Source organism: Cyprinodon tularosa, unplaced genomic scaffold (genome assembly GCF_016077235.1).
Source record: "Cyprinodon tularosa strain WSP-4 unplaced genomic scaffold, ASM1607723v1 ctg8, whole genome shotgun sequence".
NCBI classification, from domain to species: domain Eukaryota; kingdom Metazoa; phylum Chordata; class Actinopteri; order Cyprinodontiformes; family Cyprinodontidae; genus Cyprinodon; species Cyprinodon tularosa.
The window spans coordinates 975,989-997,763 of NW_024039562.1; the positions used below are offsets into that span (position 1 = coordinate 975,989).

Below are 21,775 nucleotides of genomic sequence, written 5' to 3' on the forward strand. Positions count from 1 at the left end.
TCCAGGTGGATCATAAAAATAAGTGGTCTTCCTTAACCTCAATCATTCTGGTGAAATGATTTACGTAAGGTCGTCCTACGCGCTTGTCCCCATTTTCACTTACCATTGGTGAGTCTGATGTAGTGGAAAAATTGCAAATCTTCATTTGGAAAGTAAGCTTGTAAAAGCGATGCAAACAGCAACTTTTAAACAGAGTGCGCACGAGGAGAAATGAGCTTGTGCACGCTCTTTCAACCATTTAATAGACGTTCTGTTTTTTGTTTTTTTTAGTGGAGAGGGCGGGTCTTTTCAAAGATCCGGAAAAATACTCCACTATACCTTTAAGATGTTTAATTGCTAAATAGTATTTGACATGACGTCAGCCAGTTTAAATAAGGCTGTTCTGTGAACGCCCCAGAGGCCTCTTACGCCCCATTTACACTAGCCCTCTGAAACCCATCCGTGCCGAGTTCGGACTGAGCTCAGATCAGTTAACTGGCACAGTTCCTCGTCTCCTATCAGCGGTCCACGATACTACAGCTCTCAAGTCGGGAATTACGCAAACAAAAATGCTGGCGCCCATAACATTCAGGAACTTATATGCCTGGATAGCGCCCTATGACCAGATTTCAATGTGAGCCTCAGTCTCTGCATCATCCCAGGTCGCACCACGCTCTTTTGATGCATTTTTTGATAATAGGCTGAGATGAAGTTTGTGAATAGGTGAGGAGATCTGTGAATGGTAAAGCTGGACACGCCGGAAAATCCGCAAAATGACATGGTCTGCTCACGCGCTCTTTTTTATCAGAGAACTGAGCCACAACTTAACTGCGCAGAGCCCTACTATTGAACTATTACTAGATTTAGCGCGGTCTTGTTGTGTCTGGCATGGTCCAGTTCAGTTGCGTTCTATTTACACTCAACGGTTATCTCAGTTACCGTGCACAGACCGGACTTGCACGGTTTCAAGAGGGTAGTGTAAATGGGGCTTTAGAGACACACTGTATCATTAGGACCAAAGGACAACACCAAGCGTGTCAGGGATGGCAGGGTCGTTCAAGAAATCCTCAATGCACAGAGGGTTTTACGAAGGCAAACGGCACTTTTCAGATTTTATAAAGCATCCCAAATAGATTAAAGTTTGTGATTTTAACATGACATTTATTACCTGACTACTGAAAGTCAGGCACAAACACAGAGATGGCCATCTGATGGGACAGTATGGGGAGTGGGCCTTTTGGGGCTCTAATTACAGTACCAATGACTCAGCAACACTCGGGGGCCCAAAGCTAGAAAACAAAAACAATGGGCCCCTGTTTGGAAGAAACATTGACAACCTGTCCTTTTTTTCACTTGCTCCCAACTCATGCGCAACTCTCTCCACCTCTCTTGTTTGTCCGTTCTCTCACTAGTTGGCAGAGAATGAGGAATGTTAATTAAAGGCGCAAAAAAAATGAGGAGGGATAAAGAGGAAGAGACAGTCACCAGAGAACGTTGTGAGACACAGATGGTGAAATGAGATTAGTTGCCAAGAGATAAGGAAATGGACTGAAATGGGGGCTTTCCCAGGAAATGAGCAGGGTGTTAAAGTCCACTATACAAGAGGAAATGTTACTCTACTCTGCCAGTTCACATCCCTCACTAGGTTCCAAATCCTTCCAAAATGTATTGAACTTGTTCATTACATATACGTACATTTTAGTCTATTTGACGTCTGATAGTTTCAGTGATTCCAGTTTGTTTCTACTGATTAGTGGAAAAAAAAGAAAACATAGTACTGTGAGTCTGGTTTATACAAAAGAGTCAAACTGTACCTTCCAGTTGGCCAGTTCCTGGAACTCAATGATCTTGATGAATCCACCCATCAGGATTCCTAAAAAAGAAAAACTGGTTAAATAGCTTCACATAAAAAACAACAAAAAGAAAAAAGCCACACCTCATCAAGATAGCTTATCGTTTATTCATACATTTTTCCAAAAGAAAAGAGCCCACTAATATTATACTGAACCATTTTCCTGGACCTGTTGGCATTCTGTAAAAACAATGATTTGCATTATTCACTGTTTTATTTATATTTACAATATATTTGCCTCCAGTCCCCCTATGGTCTCCCCTGAATAATCAAACTAGTTTTAATTATAAATAGTATTTCAGATAAAAGAAAATTTCCGGGCATCCCTTCAGAAAAACCTGCAGAATACACTTATTTTGATGTGCGTGTGTGATCATTATCATTAAAGATCAACTTGAAGTAGGTAAGACTAGAACTCTTGCCTCATTTAATGTAGATGTCCATAAATTTAGCAATGTTAATGTCAATCTACATGAAAGAAAAAATGATGTGAGAAAAAACAAATGTTTGACATTATGCTGGTGAAGATTCTCAGTCATCCAGGTCATAGTCATACCAAAAAAATTAAAACCCAATCCACGGGAAATTGTTTCCGAGTTTGTTTCTCTTCCCCTCCAGGAAGCTTTTTCAATTCAAAATGTAAGAATTAGCATCGAGTTCCAGGCTTTATAGGCTTTTTCTTCTCAACCCTCAACCTCGTGCAAAGGGACCAAAACATCTTGCCTGGTCAGGCAGGACAACAATTCCCCGTGACAACCTCCCTTTCAGAGGCATAGAACAGTATCAGATATTGCAGTCTAACAAAGAACCCAAACAACTCCCCATTCCTAAGGGGCGGACCAGTTCTTTCAGTTCAATTTGCATGTTTTCTAAGCCAAAACCAGGCTTTGTTTTGGGCCACTCTATAAAGCTTCAAACTCATAGCTAATTCTGACATTTTGAATGGAAAAGATTTCCTGGATGGGAACAGAAACATCTTCTAACTAACTTTTTAGGAATGTTTGACAGTGCAGGTCAGCTGACAGAGATACCGGGTTTTTCCATGTTCCAAATGCTTCAAAAATAGCATCTAATCTACTTGTGCTTTTTAAAGGGCATTTTTTTTTACATACTAGCAGAATGATAACAGGTTATGTACCATACCATACTATTTTCTTAGCTCTAAGACAGAGGTCTCTTCTGGTTTTGCAAATGCACCAATTTAAAGAAAACAAGTCTGCGTTAGGGGCAGAACAGAGGAAACTGAGACAGACGGAGAAAAAGATTTTAATGTAGGTTTAGTGTGAGATGTTAAGAGATAATGTGAACCTAGACAGATAGGCCATCTCTTGATCTGCTAGCACTGTTATCTCTCCATGGCAGAGTCCCTGGCTGTGACAAACACTCAAACAAGCTCTGCTCCTGTGCAGAGTGCAGGCCATAAAAAGAGAAAAGCCCTTTAGGGTCAAGAAGCATGTGTGTCGCTGGTGTGTAAAGGGAGCACACGCACAAGCACGTAAAGGAGAAGTGCAGTTTTAAGGAGGTGAATTAATTTGAAGAGACCTTTTTAAAATGGACGGAGCCCTATTTTGTTTCCTTATATAACAGCACTTCTTAATTCTTAAGTTAGGCTGCAAAGGCCATCAGTGGGATAACCTTTGCTGGGCTTTTTTTAGGTTTTGCACCCTGCTAAACACTGTCCTCGGTGATACCTTAAACTTCCTGACACCTTTCCTTGGAAGAAAACCTAAACCCAGAGCTGGGCCAGAGCTGAACACTTACAGATACCTAAAACATGCAGCAATGGTGAAAAACAAGTACACCTCCTCTTCTAAAGTTGTAAAAAGCTTCTCTATTTTTGTTATTTTTTTGGTTACCAAACTATGAAATTACGGACTTGTTGTGTCTGTACCCTTTAATCTTAGTTCAAATCATTTTAAAACCAGATCATTTTTTATGACGACAACTGATAAAAGGTCTGTTTTTTTTAACCATGCGTGATGGACAAGAGCAAAGGGTGAAGGGGAAAAAAAAACATTTAACTCAGGGGTCATCAACCTTTTCAAAGATTCTATGTTTGCACTGACAGCAGCTAAATTCATGCAAACTGCTACTGCAGCATTCTCTGCATACTGCCTTTGATTTTTTTTTTTTTTTTTTACATTGTTTCTGTGAATTTCATGAAATGTTATTAAGAGCAACTTTGGAGGGCTTAAATAGCCACATTAGACCGGATAAGATTGATAAAATGAGCTGGCTCTGAAAGTCGCAAAGTTTGTCTTTTTGCTTATAAAAAAAAATATTGACATTTTTAATTCTAAAGAATTAGTCCTGATTTGATTCCTCGATGCCTTTTTCTCATCTTGGAAGAGTAACACTGTCCCTGAGCGCATCTTATTACTGTCTGTACACAGAGTCCTATCTTGTCAGTTTGTTTTTTTACTACCTTGTCTCTTAATGTAGTATTGTTTGTTTTTTTGCTATTTATTTTGGTCTAAAATATTGACAAAGCTACTTATGCAAATTTTGGTTTGGCATGTTTAGGACACTCCATTCTGCAGATATTCAAAGACAAGGTCTAAATTATTTGAAATTCTGACCCTTTTACCATCAGACAATAGATAATATGTTGATACCATCAAATTATATAGGAATTTATGCAGTTTTTATTAAAGCTAACCATCATATCTTTCTGATTATCCACTGTCCCAAGCTTTAGGGGAGTACTGACTTGGACTTGACATGGTTAGAGCAGTGCACATGTGCACTGAGAAGGTTGCAAGTATCTTATTCGATACCTACAGCCTGCACTCTGGGATCCTGAGCAAGACCTTTAACCCCACACTGCTTCCTGGGTGCCACACAATAGCAGCCCACTGCTCCTTATTGGGATGGGTCAAAATGCAGGGGTAAATTTCTCTAGTGTGAAATCAATAAAGTTAAATTATTCTTATCATTAATAGCTTAGGAGGCTTTTAAGCACATCCAACATCATTGATTAACTAGGTTTTAGATTTGATGGTATCCAGTTCATATTTAGGTTAGATTTAGGTACTACTGTTATATCATTACATATTTAAGGCTTAGTAAAAACAGGAAATGGCAGCAAAAACAAAAATTGTCGACATGACTTGCGGTGTTGGTGGCTCAGTGGTTTGGAATCTTTTCCTGCTGCCCTAAAATAAACTTCTCGATAACTGTTCATCAGTAAATGACATATTATTTATTTTTAAAATTTTATTTCAGTGTATACTAAAACTGGACATTGTTATTTTTTCTTTTTAAAAATACCTCAAAAATGACTCATTTGTTCAATTCTTATCTACCATGGATATATTTGTGCAAACAGCAGCAGGTGACATGAGAAATACTCACCGAGAGAAACAACAGCCACACTCTCAGGAAGAAAATGCAACTTGAACTTGATAAGCAGGTGCACCAATATGATGCAAATACCTAAAGGAGAGAATGATTGAATAATTAGGACAAACACATCTTTTTTAAAATCATCCTTTGCTTTCTCACATCGGGCCTTAAAAAGCTCCACTCAATATGCTGCAAATAAGGAAGCATGGTGTATTTATATTGCAATTTTTTCCAGTCACAACTCAAAAAGATGTTTATGATTAAAAGAAGCATTAAAGGAAAAGAAGATAAACATAAAATGGAAGATAAAGACAATACACACATATCACATAGCGTGTATAGTGAAAAGCATTGACAGTCAGAGTGCAGAGCAAAGATGGAGGCGAATCATTCCACACTGGAGAAACAGCTCTTAAGGATTTATCCCTCCTGGTCTTAAATACTGTTTGTAGAACGTTTAATTGGAAAACATCAGACTGCAAGAAGAGCTGGAGGCTCTAGAAGGTGACAGATATAGAGCGGGGTTAGGGTTAGACGTCTCTAGGCTGCACCGCTTGGAAGTGATTGTAGGACATTTTTAAAAGTTAAAAGAAAAAGTGTTTTTCTTTTAGTTTTCTCTAGCTGCGTCACACAATATACAGTATTGAAGAAGAAAATAAAGATACAATTTAGATTATTAAGTTATACGAAAATTAAGTTATAAAACAAAATATGCAGCTTGATTTTCATATAAAAAGCTTTTCTATGAATACATTTATATTTTGAAGTTTTTCATTTAAAAATGAGCTTTCATCACTGTTAGCTGGTACATAATTTGAAAATAAAATATTACATTTTAAGTACAATTTAAACTAGATTAAAAAATGAGCAGCCTTGGAAAAGGAAATGCTGTTTCGATTACAGGAGTCAAAAAAATGCAGCTTTTTGCTAATGCATTTTATAACACAAATTTAACCATGTGGATGAATTATGGTTCATTTTTTATGGAATACATTATGTAAATTAAAGGGTAAACATCATATTGTTAAATATTTTAATAATGTAACAGAAATAGCGGATTTAGAGAGCAAAAGAAATAAGCAATGTAATTTGAGTAAAACCATACAGCAAGACTTTAAAACTGAAAAGCATTTCTGTTAATATGTTTTAATTTTCAAATTTTAACATTCAATTAATTAAATTTTGGTCACTTTTTGCAAGGATATTTTTTGAAAATTAAATGTAAAATTCTGTTTTATTTAGGGGTGAAACAATAAATCGGATTAATTGTGATTATTCAATTAAAGAAAGTAATTTAACGATTATCCATTAATCGTTATGTGTCGTATAGTGACTCTAAAACATGGTTTAGCTGAAAGAGTGACCAACTTAAAGCAGTTATAAAAATATTATTAAAAATATATATATTTTGCTTTTAAGATAGAAAACAATATGCTCTGCCAAGAACTCCTCAGGTGGAAAAGATTTAGTTGGACCTGTTTTAACTCTGTAAAAAGTCCTCTTTAAGGAATCTTTCGCTTATTGATTAATTAATCAAAGACATAATAAGCAGATTGATGAGCAAAATGCTTGTTAGTTGCAGCCCTTGTTTTATTTATCAACTCAATTAATTCACAAAAATGAGCAGTAAAAAAGACAAGTTAAAAAAGCAGTCTGGATGATCTATTTTAAATCTGATTTTTTAGTCAACAAGTATTTTACTAGAAAATTGGGGCATGCTTGATTACATATTTTGGGGCCATGCTTCCTTTAAACAACCTTCTTCAGCAGCTTTTTTGAAAAAAAACAAAAGAAAAAATAACATGCGGTTATCAAATGTTTAGCATTTACTTTTTCTGAGACATTTTGCCAGGCTAGAATGCTGAGTTGCTCAATACAAATAGTTTGTGTCACAACTGTAAGGCTTTCCTTGCTGCAAAAGTTAAACGACTTGCTCTACAGCCTACAAATGTAGTGATTAGATATTTATTTGCCATGGGTTGCTCATGAGGATTTAAGGCTTTTATTTGACATAAGCATCATAGTTTGTTGACTATTGGAAAAGCAATAGTTGCAGCAAATTGGCAAACATCAAATAAAGTTCTCACCCTTTCCCAGGGAGTAACATAAATCTGAGTTAAATCTTTATACATTCATGCCAGAATATATTTTTCTACAACAGAGACTGGGAGACTGATGTCAGCTGCACTTGCCCTGTACAAAAAAAAATAAATAAATAATCCCCAATCAGACAAATTAGGGGACCAGTAAACGGACTCAACTTGAAGTTCAAATACGAGCAGCTGTCACTGGAGACATAAATCATGTCTAAATAAAAACAGAATGCAAAGTTGTGTTAGCAAATCAGTAAATCCTATTAAAACTGCACAAAGTGTTACCTAGTTCTAGGAGCAGAAAGTAATTCATTATATATAAATATATATCGCAATTTGTATATGGAGATGGTGGCGGATTTCAAAAGGGACAAGGATCCTCTTCACCCCCTGTCAGAGATGGGAAGTAACGAAGTACAAATACTTCGTTACTATACTCAAGTAGATTTTTCTGATATTTTTACTTTACTTTACTACTTATTTTTATGGCGACTTTTTACTTCTACTCCTTACATTTTTACACAAATATCTGTACTTTCTACTCCTTACATTTTTAAAAATTGTATCGTTACTTTAGTTTTGAATCATTTCAATGGAGTTACCGTTATTATTTTTCACATCATCAATACCAAATTCAATCTAATTGGATGGGAATCTACGTTGCATTTGACGCACCACTACAAGATGAATCGACAGATTTGGCGGTATTCATTGGCGGCAAATCATTGCAGCTTGGTGGCGGTGGTGTTAGCATAGTAGTATGAACAACGAGATGATTGAAAATGAACACAACAGAGATCTAGTCCTATTGGCAGACATCCATTTAAAATGTAGGCAACGGCATGAAAAAAGTGGTTTCTACTTTTACTTTTATACTTTAAGTAAATTTACAAGCCTGTACTTTGTTACTTTTACTTGAGTAAAGAAGTTTAATCAGTACTTCCACTTTTACCAGAGTATTTTTTAACACAAGTATCTGTACTTTTACTCAAGTACAGAAAGTGAGTACTTTTGACATCTCTGCCCCCTATACGTTGACAGCGCAGCTCTGAAGGGGGTCTCCAGCTACAGGAACCTGGGTGTGCTTATATCCAGTAACCTCAGCTAGAGTGACAACACTTCCTGCCTGGTCAGGAAAGCTAAACAGTGTTTCTACTTCCTCAGGGAGCATCAGAGGGCTGGACTCAGGAGCTCAGTCTTGAGGAACTTCAGTCTCTGTGTGGTGGAGATCCCTCCCTGCACCTGCATCACCGTGCAACACGGCAGCTGCACTGCTGCTGAGAAGATGGCCCTGCAAGAAGCTGTTTAAGCCTGTGCAGAGGACTGCATGAGTAGCCTTACCTCCACCTTGGACATCTACACATCATGAATGCAGGGGGAGGGCCATCTTAATTGCTTGTCCTGTTAGCTATCTTTTTCTGTGCATGAGCACTGTCAGGTGTAAATCTGTGGTGAGCTACGGTTTCAGACAGTCTTTGAAGCTCACGTTTCTCACAGAGCGTCTTTGAAAATGGCCAAGGGTCATAAGAGAAAGTGTTTACAAAGTGTATGAGAAGAAAAGTAAGGCCTCAGAACAGACGTTCGGGCACAGTAAACTTGAATGAGCTATGAGAACAACAACTTTTAAAAAGTGCGTGCACAAGGAAAAATGGGCTCGTGCATGCTCTCACACGAGTTTGATAGGCATTCCCTCTCGGGAGCAGATACAGGGTTGGACATGTGCATTTTCTTTTAAAGTGGAGAGGGCAGGTCGTTTAAAAAATTTGTGAAAATTTGCATAAGCATAGCTAGATAGCTATGCATAAGCATCATTTGGTTAAGGAAAAAAAAATAACACAATTATCTAATATTTTGTGGAATGGAAAAAAAATGATAAAAACCAAAATCAAATGAGTTCTTTTGTGATTTTTTTTTCATTTTTTTGCTCTAGTCTAATTAAAACCAATAACACTAGTAAATAAATCATATGGATACAATATTATCTATCTATTAACAGTCTATAGTTTATATAGATGAAACACTATTGGACTCTAACTAAATGCATATCTGGTTATACATTTTTAGTTTAATGTTTTATTGTAAGTAATGTGAAACTGTGATATATTTATCCTCACAGTTATCATTTTTAGAGAATATGTATTTATGTCAGCACCACATTATTATCCATAAAAGTCAGAGGTGTCAAGTAACAAAGTACAAATACTTTATTATTGTACTCAAGTACACTTTTTAGGCATCTATGCTTATTTTTCTTCCTAATTCTGACTCCTACTCATTACATTTTCACACAAGTTCTGTACTTTCTATTCCTCACATTTTTAAAACAAACATAACTCGTTACTCTTGGCTTCGGTTTAATGTTTATAAATATTTATTTCACGTCACGTGCGCCATCCAATGCAGATCATTGGCGCAATCAGCATCTAGTGAAAACTAGTGTAATTGGATGAGTCATATAACGCAAGCACTCATTGTTTAGCTAAAGGAAATCATCAGAAGCAAGCAGGTGTTCTTCAAACTGCAAACGTGAATTGTCTATGCCATGCTACAATGTCTGATTCAGAAAAAGATGTTGAAATGTCTGAAAGGTCGGAGACCAACAAGACCTCCATCATCCTTGGCCCTATCTCAAAGAATTTTTCGAAATAGTGGAAACATTAAACTTTCAATTCATATAGTGGCATCTGGCTATTTCTTTTTATACTTTAGGTAGTTTTTTGAGCACATACTTTACACTTTTACCTGAGTAAAGAGGTCAAGTTTATATTTTAACTTTTATCAGAGTGTTTTTAAACGACAGTATATATACTTCTTCTTAAGTAACAAATGTGTGTGCTTTTGACACCACTGATACAAGTAAAGAATTAGCTCTCACCAATAACAAGTAGGCTGAAGAAAATAGTAAGCCCACTGGACTGTTCTTCCTCCTGGGCCTTCACCCCTGTCTGCACAGGCAGGATAGGCTTTGGGGTTGGGGGGGCTGGTGTGGTTGGCTTGGCAACAGCTGCTGTCGTGTGGAGGGTCTCATTGCTGTAGTTTTCAGAGGTCTCATTGGATTTGCTGCAAGAGGAGAGTTAGCAAGGGTACAGCCTAATTGGTTTGATAATCTAAAGATAAACTGACCACAAAAAAGCAATACAGCAACAGCAATAATAAAATCCCCTTAGACTAAAAAAATAAAGTTTAGCTGCTAGCATATTCAGGGACACTTTGATCTGCCATAAACAGTCACCACTATTTTATAGAAAATACACAGGAAAAGATACACCTATACAAACAGATACAACAAATCGCAAATACAGGTGCTGGTCATAAAATTAGAATATCATGAAAAAGTTGATTGATTTCAGTAATTCCATTTAAAAAGTGAAACTTGTATATTATATTCATACATTACATACAAACTCATATATTTCAGATGTTTATTTTGTTTAATTTTGATGATTACAAATGACAACAAATGAAAATCTCAAATTCATCATATCAGAAAATTAGAATATTGTGAAAAGGTTCAAAATTGATGGCCCCTGGTGCCACACTCTAATCAGCTAATTAACTCAAACCACCTGCAAAAGCCTTTAAATGGTCTTTCAGTCTAGTTCTATAGGCTACACAATCATGGGGAAGACTGCTGACTTGACAGTTATCCAAAAGACGACCATCGACACCTTGCACAAGGAGGGCAAGACACAAAAGGTCATCGCCAAAGAGGCTGGCTGTTCACAGAGCTCAGTGTCCAAGCACATTAATAGAGAGGCGAAGGGAAGGAAAAGATGTGGTCGAAAAAAGTGTACAAGCAAGAGAGATAACCGCACCCTGGAGAGGATTGTGAAACAAAACCCATTCAAAAATGTGGGGGAGATTCACAAAGAGTGGAATGCAGCTGGAGTGAGTGCTTCAAGAACCACCACACACAGACGTATGAAAGACATGGGTTTCTGCTGTCGCATTCCTTGTGTCAAGCCACTCTTGAACCACAGACAGCGTCAGAAGCGTCTTGCCTGGGCTAAAGAGAAACAGGACTGGACTGCTGGTGAGTGGTCCAAAGTCATGTTCTCTGATGAAAGTAAATTTTGCATTTCCTTTGGAAATCAAGGTCCCAGAGTCTGGAGGAAAAGAAGAGAGGCACTTCATCCACGTTGCTTGAAGTCCAGTGTAAAGTTTCCACAGTCAGTGATGGTTTGGGGTGCCATGTCATCTGCTGGTGTTGGTCCATTGTGTTTTCTGAGGTCCAGGGTCAACGCAGCCACATACCAGGAAGTTTTAGAGCACTTCATGCTTCCTGCAGCTGACCAACTTTTTGGAGATGCAGATTTCATTTTCCAACAGGACTTGGCACCTGCACACAGTGCCAAAGCTACCAGTACCTGGTTGAAGGACCATGGTATCCCTGTTCTTAATTGGCCAGCAAACTCTCCTGACCTTAACCCCATAGAAAATCTATGGGGTATTGTGAAGAAGAAGATGCAATACACCAGACCCAACAATTCAGAAGAGCTAAAAGCCACTATTAGAGCAACCTGGGCTATCATAGCACCTGAGCAGTGCCACAGACTGATCGACTCCATGCCACGCCGCATTGCTGCAGTAATACAGGCCAAAGGAGGCCCAACTAAATACTGAGTGCTGTACATGCTCATACTTTTCATGTTCATACTTTTCAGTTGGCCAACATTTCTATAAATCCTTTGTTTTTATTGGTCTTCAGTAATATTCTAATTTTCTGATATGATGAATTTGAGATTTTCATTTGTTGTCATTTGTAATCATCAAAATTAAACAAAATAAACATCTGAAATATATGAGTTTGTATGTAATGTATGAATATAATATACAAGTTTCACTTTTTAAATGGAATTACTGAAATCAATCTACTTTTTCATGATATTCTAATTTTATGACCAGCACCTGTAATGTGAAAATTATACGTTTAAGTCGAAAAAGGGACTAATTTAAACAGGACAAGAAAAAGCTCTTGCCACGTAAGTTGCTTTCGACAACATAAAAATGAATTAATCGAATAACCTGAGAGAGTGCTTCTCCGTATTTTCTGCTGTTTCTCTGTTTGTCTGCTTGTTTTGGTCATCCTTATTCTCCTGCCTGTTGTCTCTCTTGTGAAGGTCCCAGGAGTTAGCCTTATCCTGTCCCTCTGACACGCACAGATTCAAGATGAAAAGTAACAAGAACCACGAAAAGACTTTAAACTTGATGTATCTCATCCTCAACTAAAAGTCCTTTAGATCTAATGATAATGTGTTACATTAATAAAGACTAAGGGATTCATATCTGCTGCTTCGTATATCTGTTGACGTCACAGGAGCCCTTACTTCCTGGTAAAGCATTCGCTGGGAGTTGTAGTCTTGTCAGATTTTTAATTTATTAGAAATAAACCGACTCGGAAAAGAAGACATGATTGATTACCATTTTGTTTAACTAAATTTGTAAATGATCTTTATTTGTAGTTGATATTAGACCCTGAAAATATCTGAACGAGTTAAAGTTGAGTTAAAGTACTAATAACTCAATTTCCCATGAGGCATTGCGCTGCACCGTCAGCCTTCCGCTTCCAAATGCCTGCGTCTAATAAATAACCCAAGTTTTCTGGCTTTACCATGTATCACTTAAGGCACTTTCTGATCTTACGATCTTAGGCTGTATAAGCTGTGTGTATTGTTTTGTTTTTTGTTTTGTTTTTTGTTGTTGTTTTTCTTCGTGTATCTGTGTGTATATGCTTCCAAGACACAATTTATATATATATATTAGCTCTTTCACTTATTTGTTCCTTCTTCGGGCTTCTTTATAAGCCTATTTGTGGCTCCCTGGGTAAGCTATTATCTTGCATATCATTTCAAGGCATTGGTCTTTATACCACTTTTATTGATGAATTGCTTTCAAAGCAGAACAAACACATCCAATAAATAAATAATCTAAAACCTCATTGGGTTATGTTATGTTAAAGGCAGGCAAAGATATATAATTTAGGCCTACATGTAACTCATACTGAACAAAAAAATAGATATACAGACAGACAGACAGACATACAGACACATGAAATGTGTTGTGAATGGGTGCAGAAAAAGTAAAAAAAAATAAATTAAATAAAAGTAGAAAAAACATAACAAATCTAGGGTTTTTTCAGGGACTTAGACTTAGAAACTTAAACAACTTTTATCGTAATTTTGTATACACAGACTGTATACAAAACTAAATTTGGTTTTGTACACCTCTCATGAAATTTCCATTTCTTTAAGTGCAGCAGTGTTTAAATGTAAACAGTGTGGGAGAAAAAACTATGGTGCAAAAAAAAAATGCATTGATATGGAAGTTCAGAGCATATGGTGTAAATATGCAGATTTTTGGTTTGGTGTTGACAGTGTGATGCAGAGTCTGTGAAAAGATCTAGTTTTTTCAACAGTTCAACAATCTAATGGCAGTGGGGAAGAAGCTGTTTCAGAATCGGCTGAACCTGCATCGAATGCTATGAAGCCTCTTCCCAGAGGGCAGAAGGGAGAACAGTCCATGGTGGGGATGTGAGGGGTCATTGATAATGTTTCGGGCTCGGGACAGGCAGCGCTGAGATGAAATGTCTTTAATGGAAGGAAGAGGAGCCCCGATGATCTTCTCTGCTGTTCTCGTTTTCATGTTGTGGGGATCAGCTGCTCCTTATGGGGCCTGATGGCTGGGCCCGACATGGGGAATTGCTTTTTTGGGGTCAGGGGTCATGTTTAGGACTAAGCTGGGAATTGTGGGGTTATGGTTAGGTATGAACCTGTAATGCTTATGATTAGGGGAAGGGTCACAGTTAGGCTGTAGAAAAGAATGGAAGTAAATGGAAAAGCCCCACAAAAACCACTAGACACCATTTGTGTGTATTTATGTGATAAAATGAAAACTGATGCAGGACATGGGTTGCTAGCAATATTTATTTCATTAAAATAAGTGTTTATTGTTTTTCTTCCCAAATTGTACACAAATCATGTTTATTTGTGTGTATATATATATATATATATATATATATATATATATATATATATATATATATATATATATATATAATAAAAAATAAAGTAAAAAAATAAAATTAATAAAAAAATAAATACATAAAACATTTTTATTTTATTAAGTCGGATAAAACGTAAATTATTTATCATTTATGAGACCCTTATCATTTTTGCTCAGGCGAATAGCTCGCTTATAACCATAGCATCACCATTAAGTTTTCTTCTTTAATATATTTTAATATATATATTTTATTTATTTATGTATTTTATAGAATAAAAAAAATAATAATTTTTTTTTTTGCTAATTAAGTCGGATAAAACGTAAATTATTTGCTCAGGCGAATAGCTAGATGACGATTTTTTAATTTATTTTATAGAATAATTTTTTAATATATAGAATAAAAAAATAACAAAAAAATATTATAAAAAAAATATTAAACATATTAAATAAAAAATAATACTTATAATAATAATAAAAAGCAGTAAACTTTCTAAAAATGTTGAGGTGAAGAAGATTTTTTTTTTTCTTTTTTTTTTTCCGAACGTTGTCAAATCACGTCGTTTTACGCGCTACGTATTTGGCGCTGAGTAAGATCCGGAGCCTCCGCGTTAACGCCCACTTGAGGTATTGCTCTTTTTTCTCTCTGCGGAGGGACCGCTCCATTCATAGGGCAGGGCAGGCAGGCGAGCAGGCTTGGCAGCAGAAACATAAAGCGACACAAACACCGTCTGCGACGAGGTGTGGAACCGAAACGATGGTCTTGCGTTAAACCCACCAGCCTTTCCCCCCTTACACCCGCGAAATCTTCGCTGGCCATTTTTTTTTCTTCCATCGGAAATATCACGAAACCAAACCTTCACCTTCTCCTCAGAAATGGACCTCTAGAGTCTCGGCTGAATGTTCCCATCCTTGTTTTTTGCCGCGGAAATAGACTGACTTCCTCGTCGCCTGTTCATCTGCTGCCGCAGACCTACCCCTTCATTTGACTCATTTGGCCCAGACCGTCTGCAGACTCACTGGCTCAGGCATCTGGACACATCGGGGCTGCTTTTGCCATCTTTGGGGGATACAGGAAAAAAAAAAAAGCAAAAAAAAAAAAACGTGCTTTTTTGTGCTTCTTGCGCTGCCTGTATGATGCCGACACATTTGCGTTTCCGGAGAAGGTCATTCCTTGGGCTTTTATTCCTTTTTTCACTCTCCACCTCGGTACTCTATTTCATCTACTCCGCCCCCGGAATCGGTAAGTCCCATCGAATGGATGGTTTTGTTCCCAATTAGCCCACCGACAGGAGGAGGCTGAGGATGTTTGTATGGGCCGTTAGGTCATGTGTGACAGTTGGGCCACGCGCCTCCGCTCAGGCTGGGTATCATCAGCCGGCTGGATGCTGATCCCATAATATCCATGTACCTGGCCGTCATAATAACGGCTGATGATCATGGCTATTATAATCTGCCTGATGTTGCTAGGGCCTTTTGGTTGTGATCACAGCTCTTACAGTGGCCTAAAGCCTAGAGACCGCAATAAAAAAGAAAAAAGGCTGTATCTTGGTCGTGATTTTTAGACAGATTTAAGTAGCCATTTAATAATCAGCATCCTCCACCCCACTGACGTACTCAAGGTGTCATTTTGAGGGCATTTTCTTGAAGGGTTTGTGAACCTAGCAATGCGTTCCTTACATCATGATGCTGGCTGTTAGTCACATGCAGTTGTGTAATATCACATGTCCAGAATTTCCTATGATTAATTCATTAATGTATCTTTTCTTCTCCTGTGCTTCCTTGTTAGTCTCTCTATCTACCCTTTGGACCATAAGTCACCTTAGTCACCTCCAGTCATTTGCCCATTCTCCTTTTTAAACACTCCAGTGCACAGCATTTTCCACTCCTCTCACCAGGTAGATGCATAATCCCAACCATGCTTGCTTGCTAGAAAATTCAATTAAATTCAGTTTATTTCTATAGCACCAATTCACAACGCACATCATCTCAAGGCACTTTACAGTTAACCAGATCATACGGTCAAACTGATTCAAAGTTTTCTGCTGGTTGGTTTTATCGATTCATTGACTTAAATGCAATCCCTCACACTAAGCATGCTTGTAGCGACAGTGGAGAGGGAAAACTCCCTTTTAACAGGAAGAAATCTCCAGCAGAACCAGGATCAGTGTGAGCGGCCATCTGCCAGGGCCGACTGGTGTTCAAGGAGACAGAAGCAGAGATACAAAAAGCAGCTGTAAAGGGTGGCCCCGTCCAGGAAACACACCAGCCAGGCCAAATGTAATCAAGGGAGGCATAATTCGGCTAATGATAGATAAACAATGGAAAAACAATAGGAGTTATGGATTGTGGAAGACTGCAAGATACATTTTTCCTTATTGTTTTGCTTAAGAATAGTACAGTGATTTATTTTTTTTTATTATTATTATTTAGATGCTTCTGTGCTTAAGCACACCTGATTTTTAGATGGCTTTTGCTAAACTGCATTTATCTGAATCAGGTGAATTCAATCATAGAAATATGTAAGACACACATGGGAGTGTCTGTGAAGAAAACCACCTGCAAAGTATGTATTGGAGACAAGAAGTAAGTTTTAAAGTATTGCAGCGTTGAAAAGGGAGCCTAAAATTTTATTAGCATACAGTGATTTATGTAGTTTTGCCGGATGACCAGTGGAAAAGTTTAAACATTCAATTACAAATACGAAAATAAAGGTTTTCATTAGAGAGGAGTCTGTTAGGCTTTCTACTTCAGTTGATATGATTTATTGAAGTTTTATTTGCCAATTCAGTTTTTTTTAAAGAACTGTCTAATGTCAGTGTCTGAAATGGGTGGGAGTTTTTAGCCTTGATGTAATGGAAATGTGAAGAAACCCTTTCCTGCTGTGATCTACCTGCCATCACAGATCAGATCCAATCAAGGGAAATGAGGCCGTTTGATGCAAGTCTGGCTTTTATTTCATTCTGAATCATTGCTTCACTGAACTTTCTTCAAATCTCAGTGAGAGTTGGGCTCATGAATTTGTTTCAGAAATGATTTTATTCATTATTACTTTATATTTTATATAGGCTGAAAATTGAAAGAGTTTCCTGGTGGATAGAGATCAGCTCAAAATGAAAATAGTCACAAAACTTATTCACATGAGTAAATAAAAGATTTCACCACAGATCAACTACAAATTAATAGCCTTAACATTGCAAGCTAGAAGATAAACCAGATTAAATAGTTTTAAAGTCATTACTCCACCCTTCCTAACAGTGATAGTCAGCAAAGCATTTATCAGGCAGAGTTGTTTGTACCAGCCGGTACTTTAACGCTGCATTAGCCGGTGAGTGACCAGGTTAAAGTCAGTAATCTGAAGCTAACTAAAGGAGTGATCCTAGCAGTGATCTGTAGTGATTTCAGACGATGTGTTAGGGTTCTTGTGCAACTAAAGCTCAGGCATTTTTTAAGTGGGATTTGGCATCTTAATAATATACAGATAACTCCAAACAAGTAACAACCTTAACATTGGGCCCGTTTTCATCCCGTGTTATACCTGCAGATACAGATCTAGATGGAGTTTTATTCAACATGTTTTATTACACGTTCTGACACATCAATCAATACCCTTCCCATGGCAAAGATCATAAATGATTTGAGATGTTTCAGTTGTCATGTTCTTCTTTCCCCCTTTCAACATCTCTATCAGTGAGTTCAGAAAAGGTAGTATAAAGGAACAAATACTCTGGCTTTGAGTCTGTATGTCTCATTATTACTACTTTTGTTTTCTGAAGATGGAGGACCGTCAAAATACAGTTTCATTATAGTCGCCGTGAAACAGACCACACAAAAAGTTGAGGTATATTTCCTTTCATTCAAGTTATCTTTAAGCTGAAGCTGTGGTAGGTAAACTCTATCTGATATTTATAATTAATAAAGATTACTCTCAGAAACACGTTTAATCATACATTACTTACACATCCCATGCTCTTTAGTCATTTATCTGCGTCATCAAAATGTGTTGGACGGTAACATGTATGATGAATTTACAGCGTAACTCCCTTTATTATGCATTAACTTGCACCTAGAGATCAGATAGTTTCTATTTTAAATGCCAGTTCAGGTAGGGAATTTGACCATTATTCTTACTTACTGCTCATGAATCCGTCTTTGAGTCTTAGCCAAACACATCAATTTAAAAGGGTTATCTTGCTTGTTTAAGACAAAAATAGTGGCTTATGATCCCAAACCTTTTCTTGGGCTCCTCTTTGACTTAAATGAAAGTTTTTGCTCGCCCCTTCACCCAATCTTTTTTGACACCTGAGCAAGGAAAAGTCAAATTATATTACTGTAAAATAATCAGCAAATTAATTTTAAATCACAAACCTACCACCTTTATAGTGTTATTTTATATTTAAACATTAAGTGTAAAAGAATTCCATATTTCCTTCACAATGATTTAGTTTTTCTTGCTTGAAAATGAGCTCTCAAAAATGGTCCTTTATTCAGTTCAGCGAACTTTTATTGCATGGCTACATTCTTTTTGCATTGGCGGCGAGGCTGCTTTCTTTCAAACTATTGATTGATCGCTGCATGTTAAGAAGATCATAAATATTAAGACCTGAAAGAAAATTGGTATCTTCTAGAAAAAGTCTAATTGGTGCATCTCTAAGTTGTATTACATTTAGCCCTTTTAGAATAAGAAATGTATCTGTTACTCATCTGAGTGGCTTTCTACTGGTTTCTGCTTTTTACAGGCTAAGGACAACTTAGTCTTATCAATTAATTATTAAATAAAAGCTCCATGAATGGCATTAAGTCAGAGTAAGTGAAAGCAGTTATTAGGCAAAATGTGACAAGTATATTAAAAATAATTTGAGAAATGACATAAGATAATCCTTTTTAGTTACTGGCTGGTTTTCCAGCATGTGAGTCGATGTTGTCTGACTGAAAGCTGCAGTAGGGCCGTATTCATCCCAAGGGTGTTGACCGTTGTGGGGCTTTAATGGACACATGCCTTACTGGATGGTTAGTTTAAAAACGGAACAAGGACCAGCAGCACTAGTCCCATTAAATATGCATGATACCCAGGAAAGAAGCAGAGTTTTCTTTTTCTTTTTTTTTCTTCTGTCAATCATTACTGCTTTTTAAGTGTTTTTTTTTTTTAAGCAGCTGCTTAGCTAGGAAATCATAAGAGTGTTGGAAAGGAAGTTGTGTTGATGTTAATTCTCAAGTAAAATTAGGGGTTAATGAGCTTGTGTTGCAAGTAAGAATTAAGGAAGTAATAGCAAAAGAATGGTAACTTTGAAAGTTGCAAAAACCAAAAAAGCAATAAAACAATAAAAAAACCACACAGAGGAACTGACCTATTACTTCTTTTAAACCTGTTCACATATGGGGCTAAAATGCATCTGTAAAGACCACTTGTCCTCATGGTTAACCAGCCTGTATGCAAAAAAAGCAGGTAGCCCATAACCCCACACAACCTGCAGACATGCATGGATTTGCAAGCATATCATTATAAAAGAATAAAGGTGCATTTTCTTTCCAGCATACACAGATTTTAAATGCATCAAAACTAAATTCATTTTGCATAGAGCACACCCAGATTCTAGGTGTTTAAATAATAACTTACACTTGATGACAAGAATAAGGGTAACTGTAAGATTGTCAAATTTAAAATTCAGGGTGGTCGTTTTCTTTTTCTTTTTTTTGGTAAAGGGATTATCATTTATTTTTGCAGAATTTTCACCTAAGGAATAAAACTCAGACACAGTAGAAAAGGCAAAGATCAGCCTGAGAGATTTAAGTTAAACTATTTGTCTGACGATACTCTAGTTGTGATAAATGTTTGTTAGTGTGAATACTTGCCACCTCTATTTGTCAAAAGACCAGAGCAGCAGCTATGTAAATCCCTTGTGACACACATTTAGGGCTCTATAAAGTGCATAAACGGACCCATTGACTTACTTTTCTGACCTGGACATAACCAAATCAGGAGTTTTGTTGTAAAAACTTGGTCTCTACCACGTGACAACTTGCCTTGCTCTGCTACAAACTAATAACCTACCTTGGATATGTTCCTCCCCCTTTTTTTTTATATTGGTGTTTGTTGTACAAGTGGAGCTAGGGTGAGGCTAACTGGTTCAACTGGACCTATCCCAAATCTCTCTGCTCAGTGATTGCTACTTACAGCCTAAGAAGATGATTAAACATTTTTGTTTGTTCAAGTACAATATATAGTTGCAACCCAAACATTGTATCTGGCTATTTCAGTTTGTTTGCTCTAGCCATATGCAGCAATGTGACTTCTCAGTGTTGTGCACCGAAAGCATTAACATTTTTTATTTTGGTTAGATTTTATTATATTTAAGACTTTTAATAGGTCTCTTAGCTGCTTTATTTAAAATTTTATATTCAAATACAACAAATGGGAAAGGAAAACATTTGTTTTTTCGCGTCTAAAACTCCTAAACCGAAGAATTTCATCTTCTTTCTAAACCAGCCTCTGCAGAAAAGCCAGAAAAACAACCCTTACAGCCCTATGCACCTTTACATTCACAGCAACACACACTGCCCATGCTCAAAGTTGGATTCATTTTTTAGCTGCATCAGAAATAAAAAACAACAACAAAAAATACTGTTGTGAAGAGTAGAAATGTGTGGCTTTGCACCACGGCATGTTTGAAAAAGCTCACCCCTGTTTTATTCACCGTCACTCCAGAAAACAGAATCCATTCATTCAGGATATGTTAGCTTCAGGTTAACCAAGCATTAAAGTTTGGAAAAATAAACCAGGCGATGTTTGTTTTAAGCAGCTTGATAATGCATTCTGCTTATTTCCGGGTCAAAAAAAAAAAAAAGTGTGTACAAATATACTTTATTTTAACCCCCCCTCCCAAATTAGGGATTGGAATAATAAATGATTAAAACAAAAGAAAAGATGAAATGAGGAGAGTGATGAAAGGAATTAAGCTGCTGGTTTGCACATAGGGAAACCCATCCAGAACACCTGAACAGGGCATCCTTTGATACCCAGGTGGCCTCTGTGCACATTGCCCTAGTTTTAATGCCGGATCCATCTCTCTGTTTCTCTTTGCCATCTGCCTACGTCCTCACGTATTCAAATGCACCATCGCCCCGGCCTTTAGAGCGTATGTCGCCCCTGAGCATTGATGCTGACGAATGTCGGCTAGGGATGCAGGGCACAGCTGGGCCTTATTGCTGCAGTTTATTTAATTAAAACATGAGAGGATCCCACTGGAGTGAGCACTTGGGAAGACGTTTCCCCTATTTATAGGTTTGAATGCAGATAAACACACACACACACTAACATATACAACAGCAGATCCAGAGAGGGTGCAACAAAGACAAGAGAACAGGTGCTCCTGCTTTGTCACAAAAGACTGGTCTCTTCCCCTTGTTTGGTTTGTATCTATCTGTGTTGCCGACAACTCTTGCCTTGTAAGAGTAACGGATTCTTTAAGACGTGTGACTGCCAAAATTTCAAGGTCTTAATGGTGTT

At 37.2% G+C, this 21,775-nt stretch overlaps 2 protein-coding genes across 2 annotated transcripts in view; one reads left to right on the forward strand and one right to left on the reverse strand.

The window, feature by feature from the left end:
* The window catches only part of slc9a8 (solute carrier family 9 member 8), a 36,547-nt gene extending 23,939 nt beyond the window's left edge, over positions 1-12,608 (reverse strand). The window contains exons 1-4 of the mRNA XM_038271483.1: positions 12,295-12,608; positions 10,145-10,329; positions 5,186-5,266; positions 1,794-1,852 (exon numbers count right to left, since the gene is read on the reverse strand). Of these exons, the coding sequence (XP_038127411.1) occupies positions 1,794-1,852; positions 5,186-5,266; positions 10,145-10,329; positions 12,295-12,488 (519 nt within the window). The 5' untranslated portion in view covers positions 12,489-12,608. The remainder of the gene's footprint in view (positions 1-1,793; positions 1,853-5,185; positions 5,267-10,144; positions 10,330-12,294) is intronic.
* A 2,276-nt stretch (positions 12,609-14,884) lies between these two features.
* b4galt5 (UDP-Gal:betaGlcNAc beta 1,4- galactosyltransferase, polypeptide 5) overlaps positions 14,885-21,775 on the forward strand; it is a 44,220-nt gene continuing 37,329 nt past the window's right edge. The window contains exon 1 of the mRNA XM_038271482.1: positions 14,885-15,511. Coding sequence (XP_038127410.1) covers positions 15,403-15,511 — 109 coding nt within the window. The 5' untranslated portion in view covers positions 14,885-15,402. The remainder of the gene's footprint in view (positions 15,512-21,775) is intronic.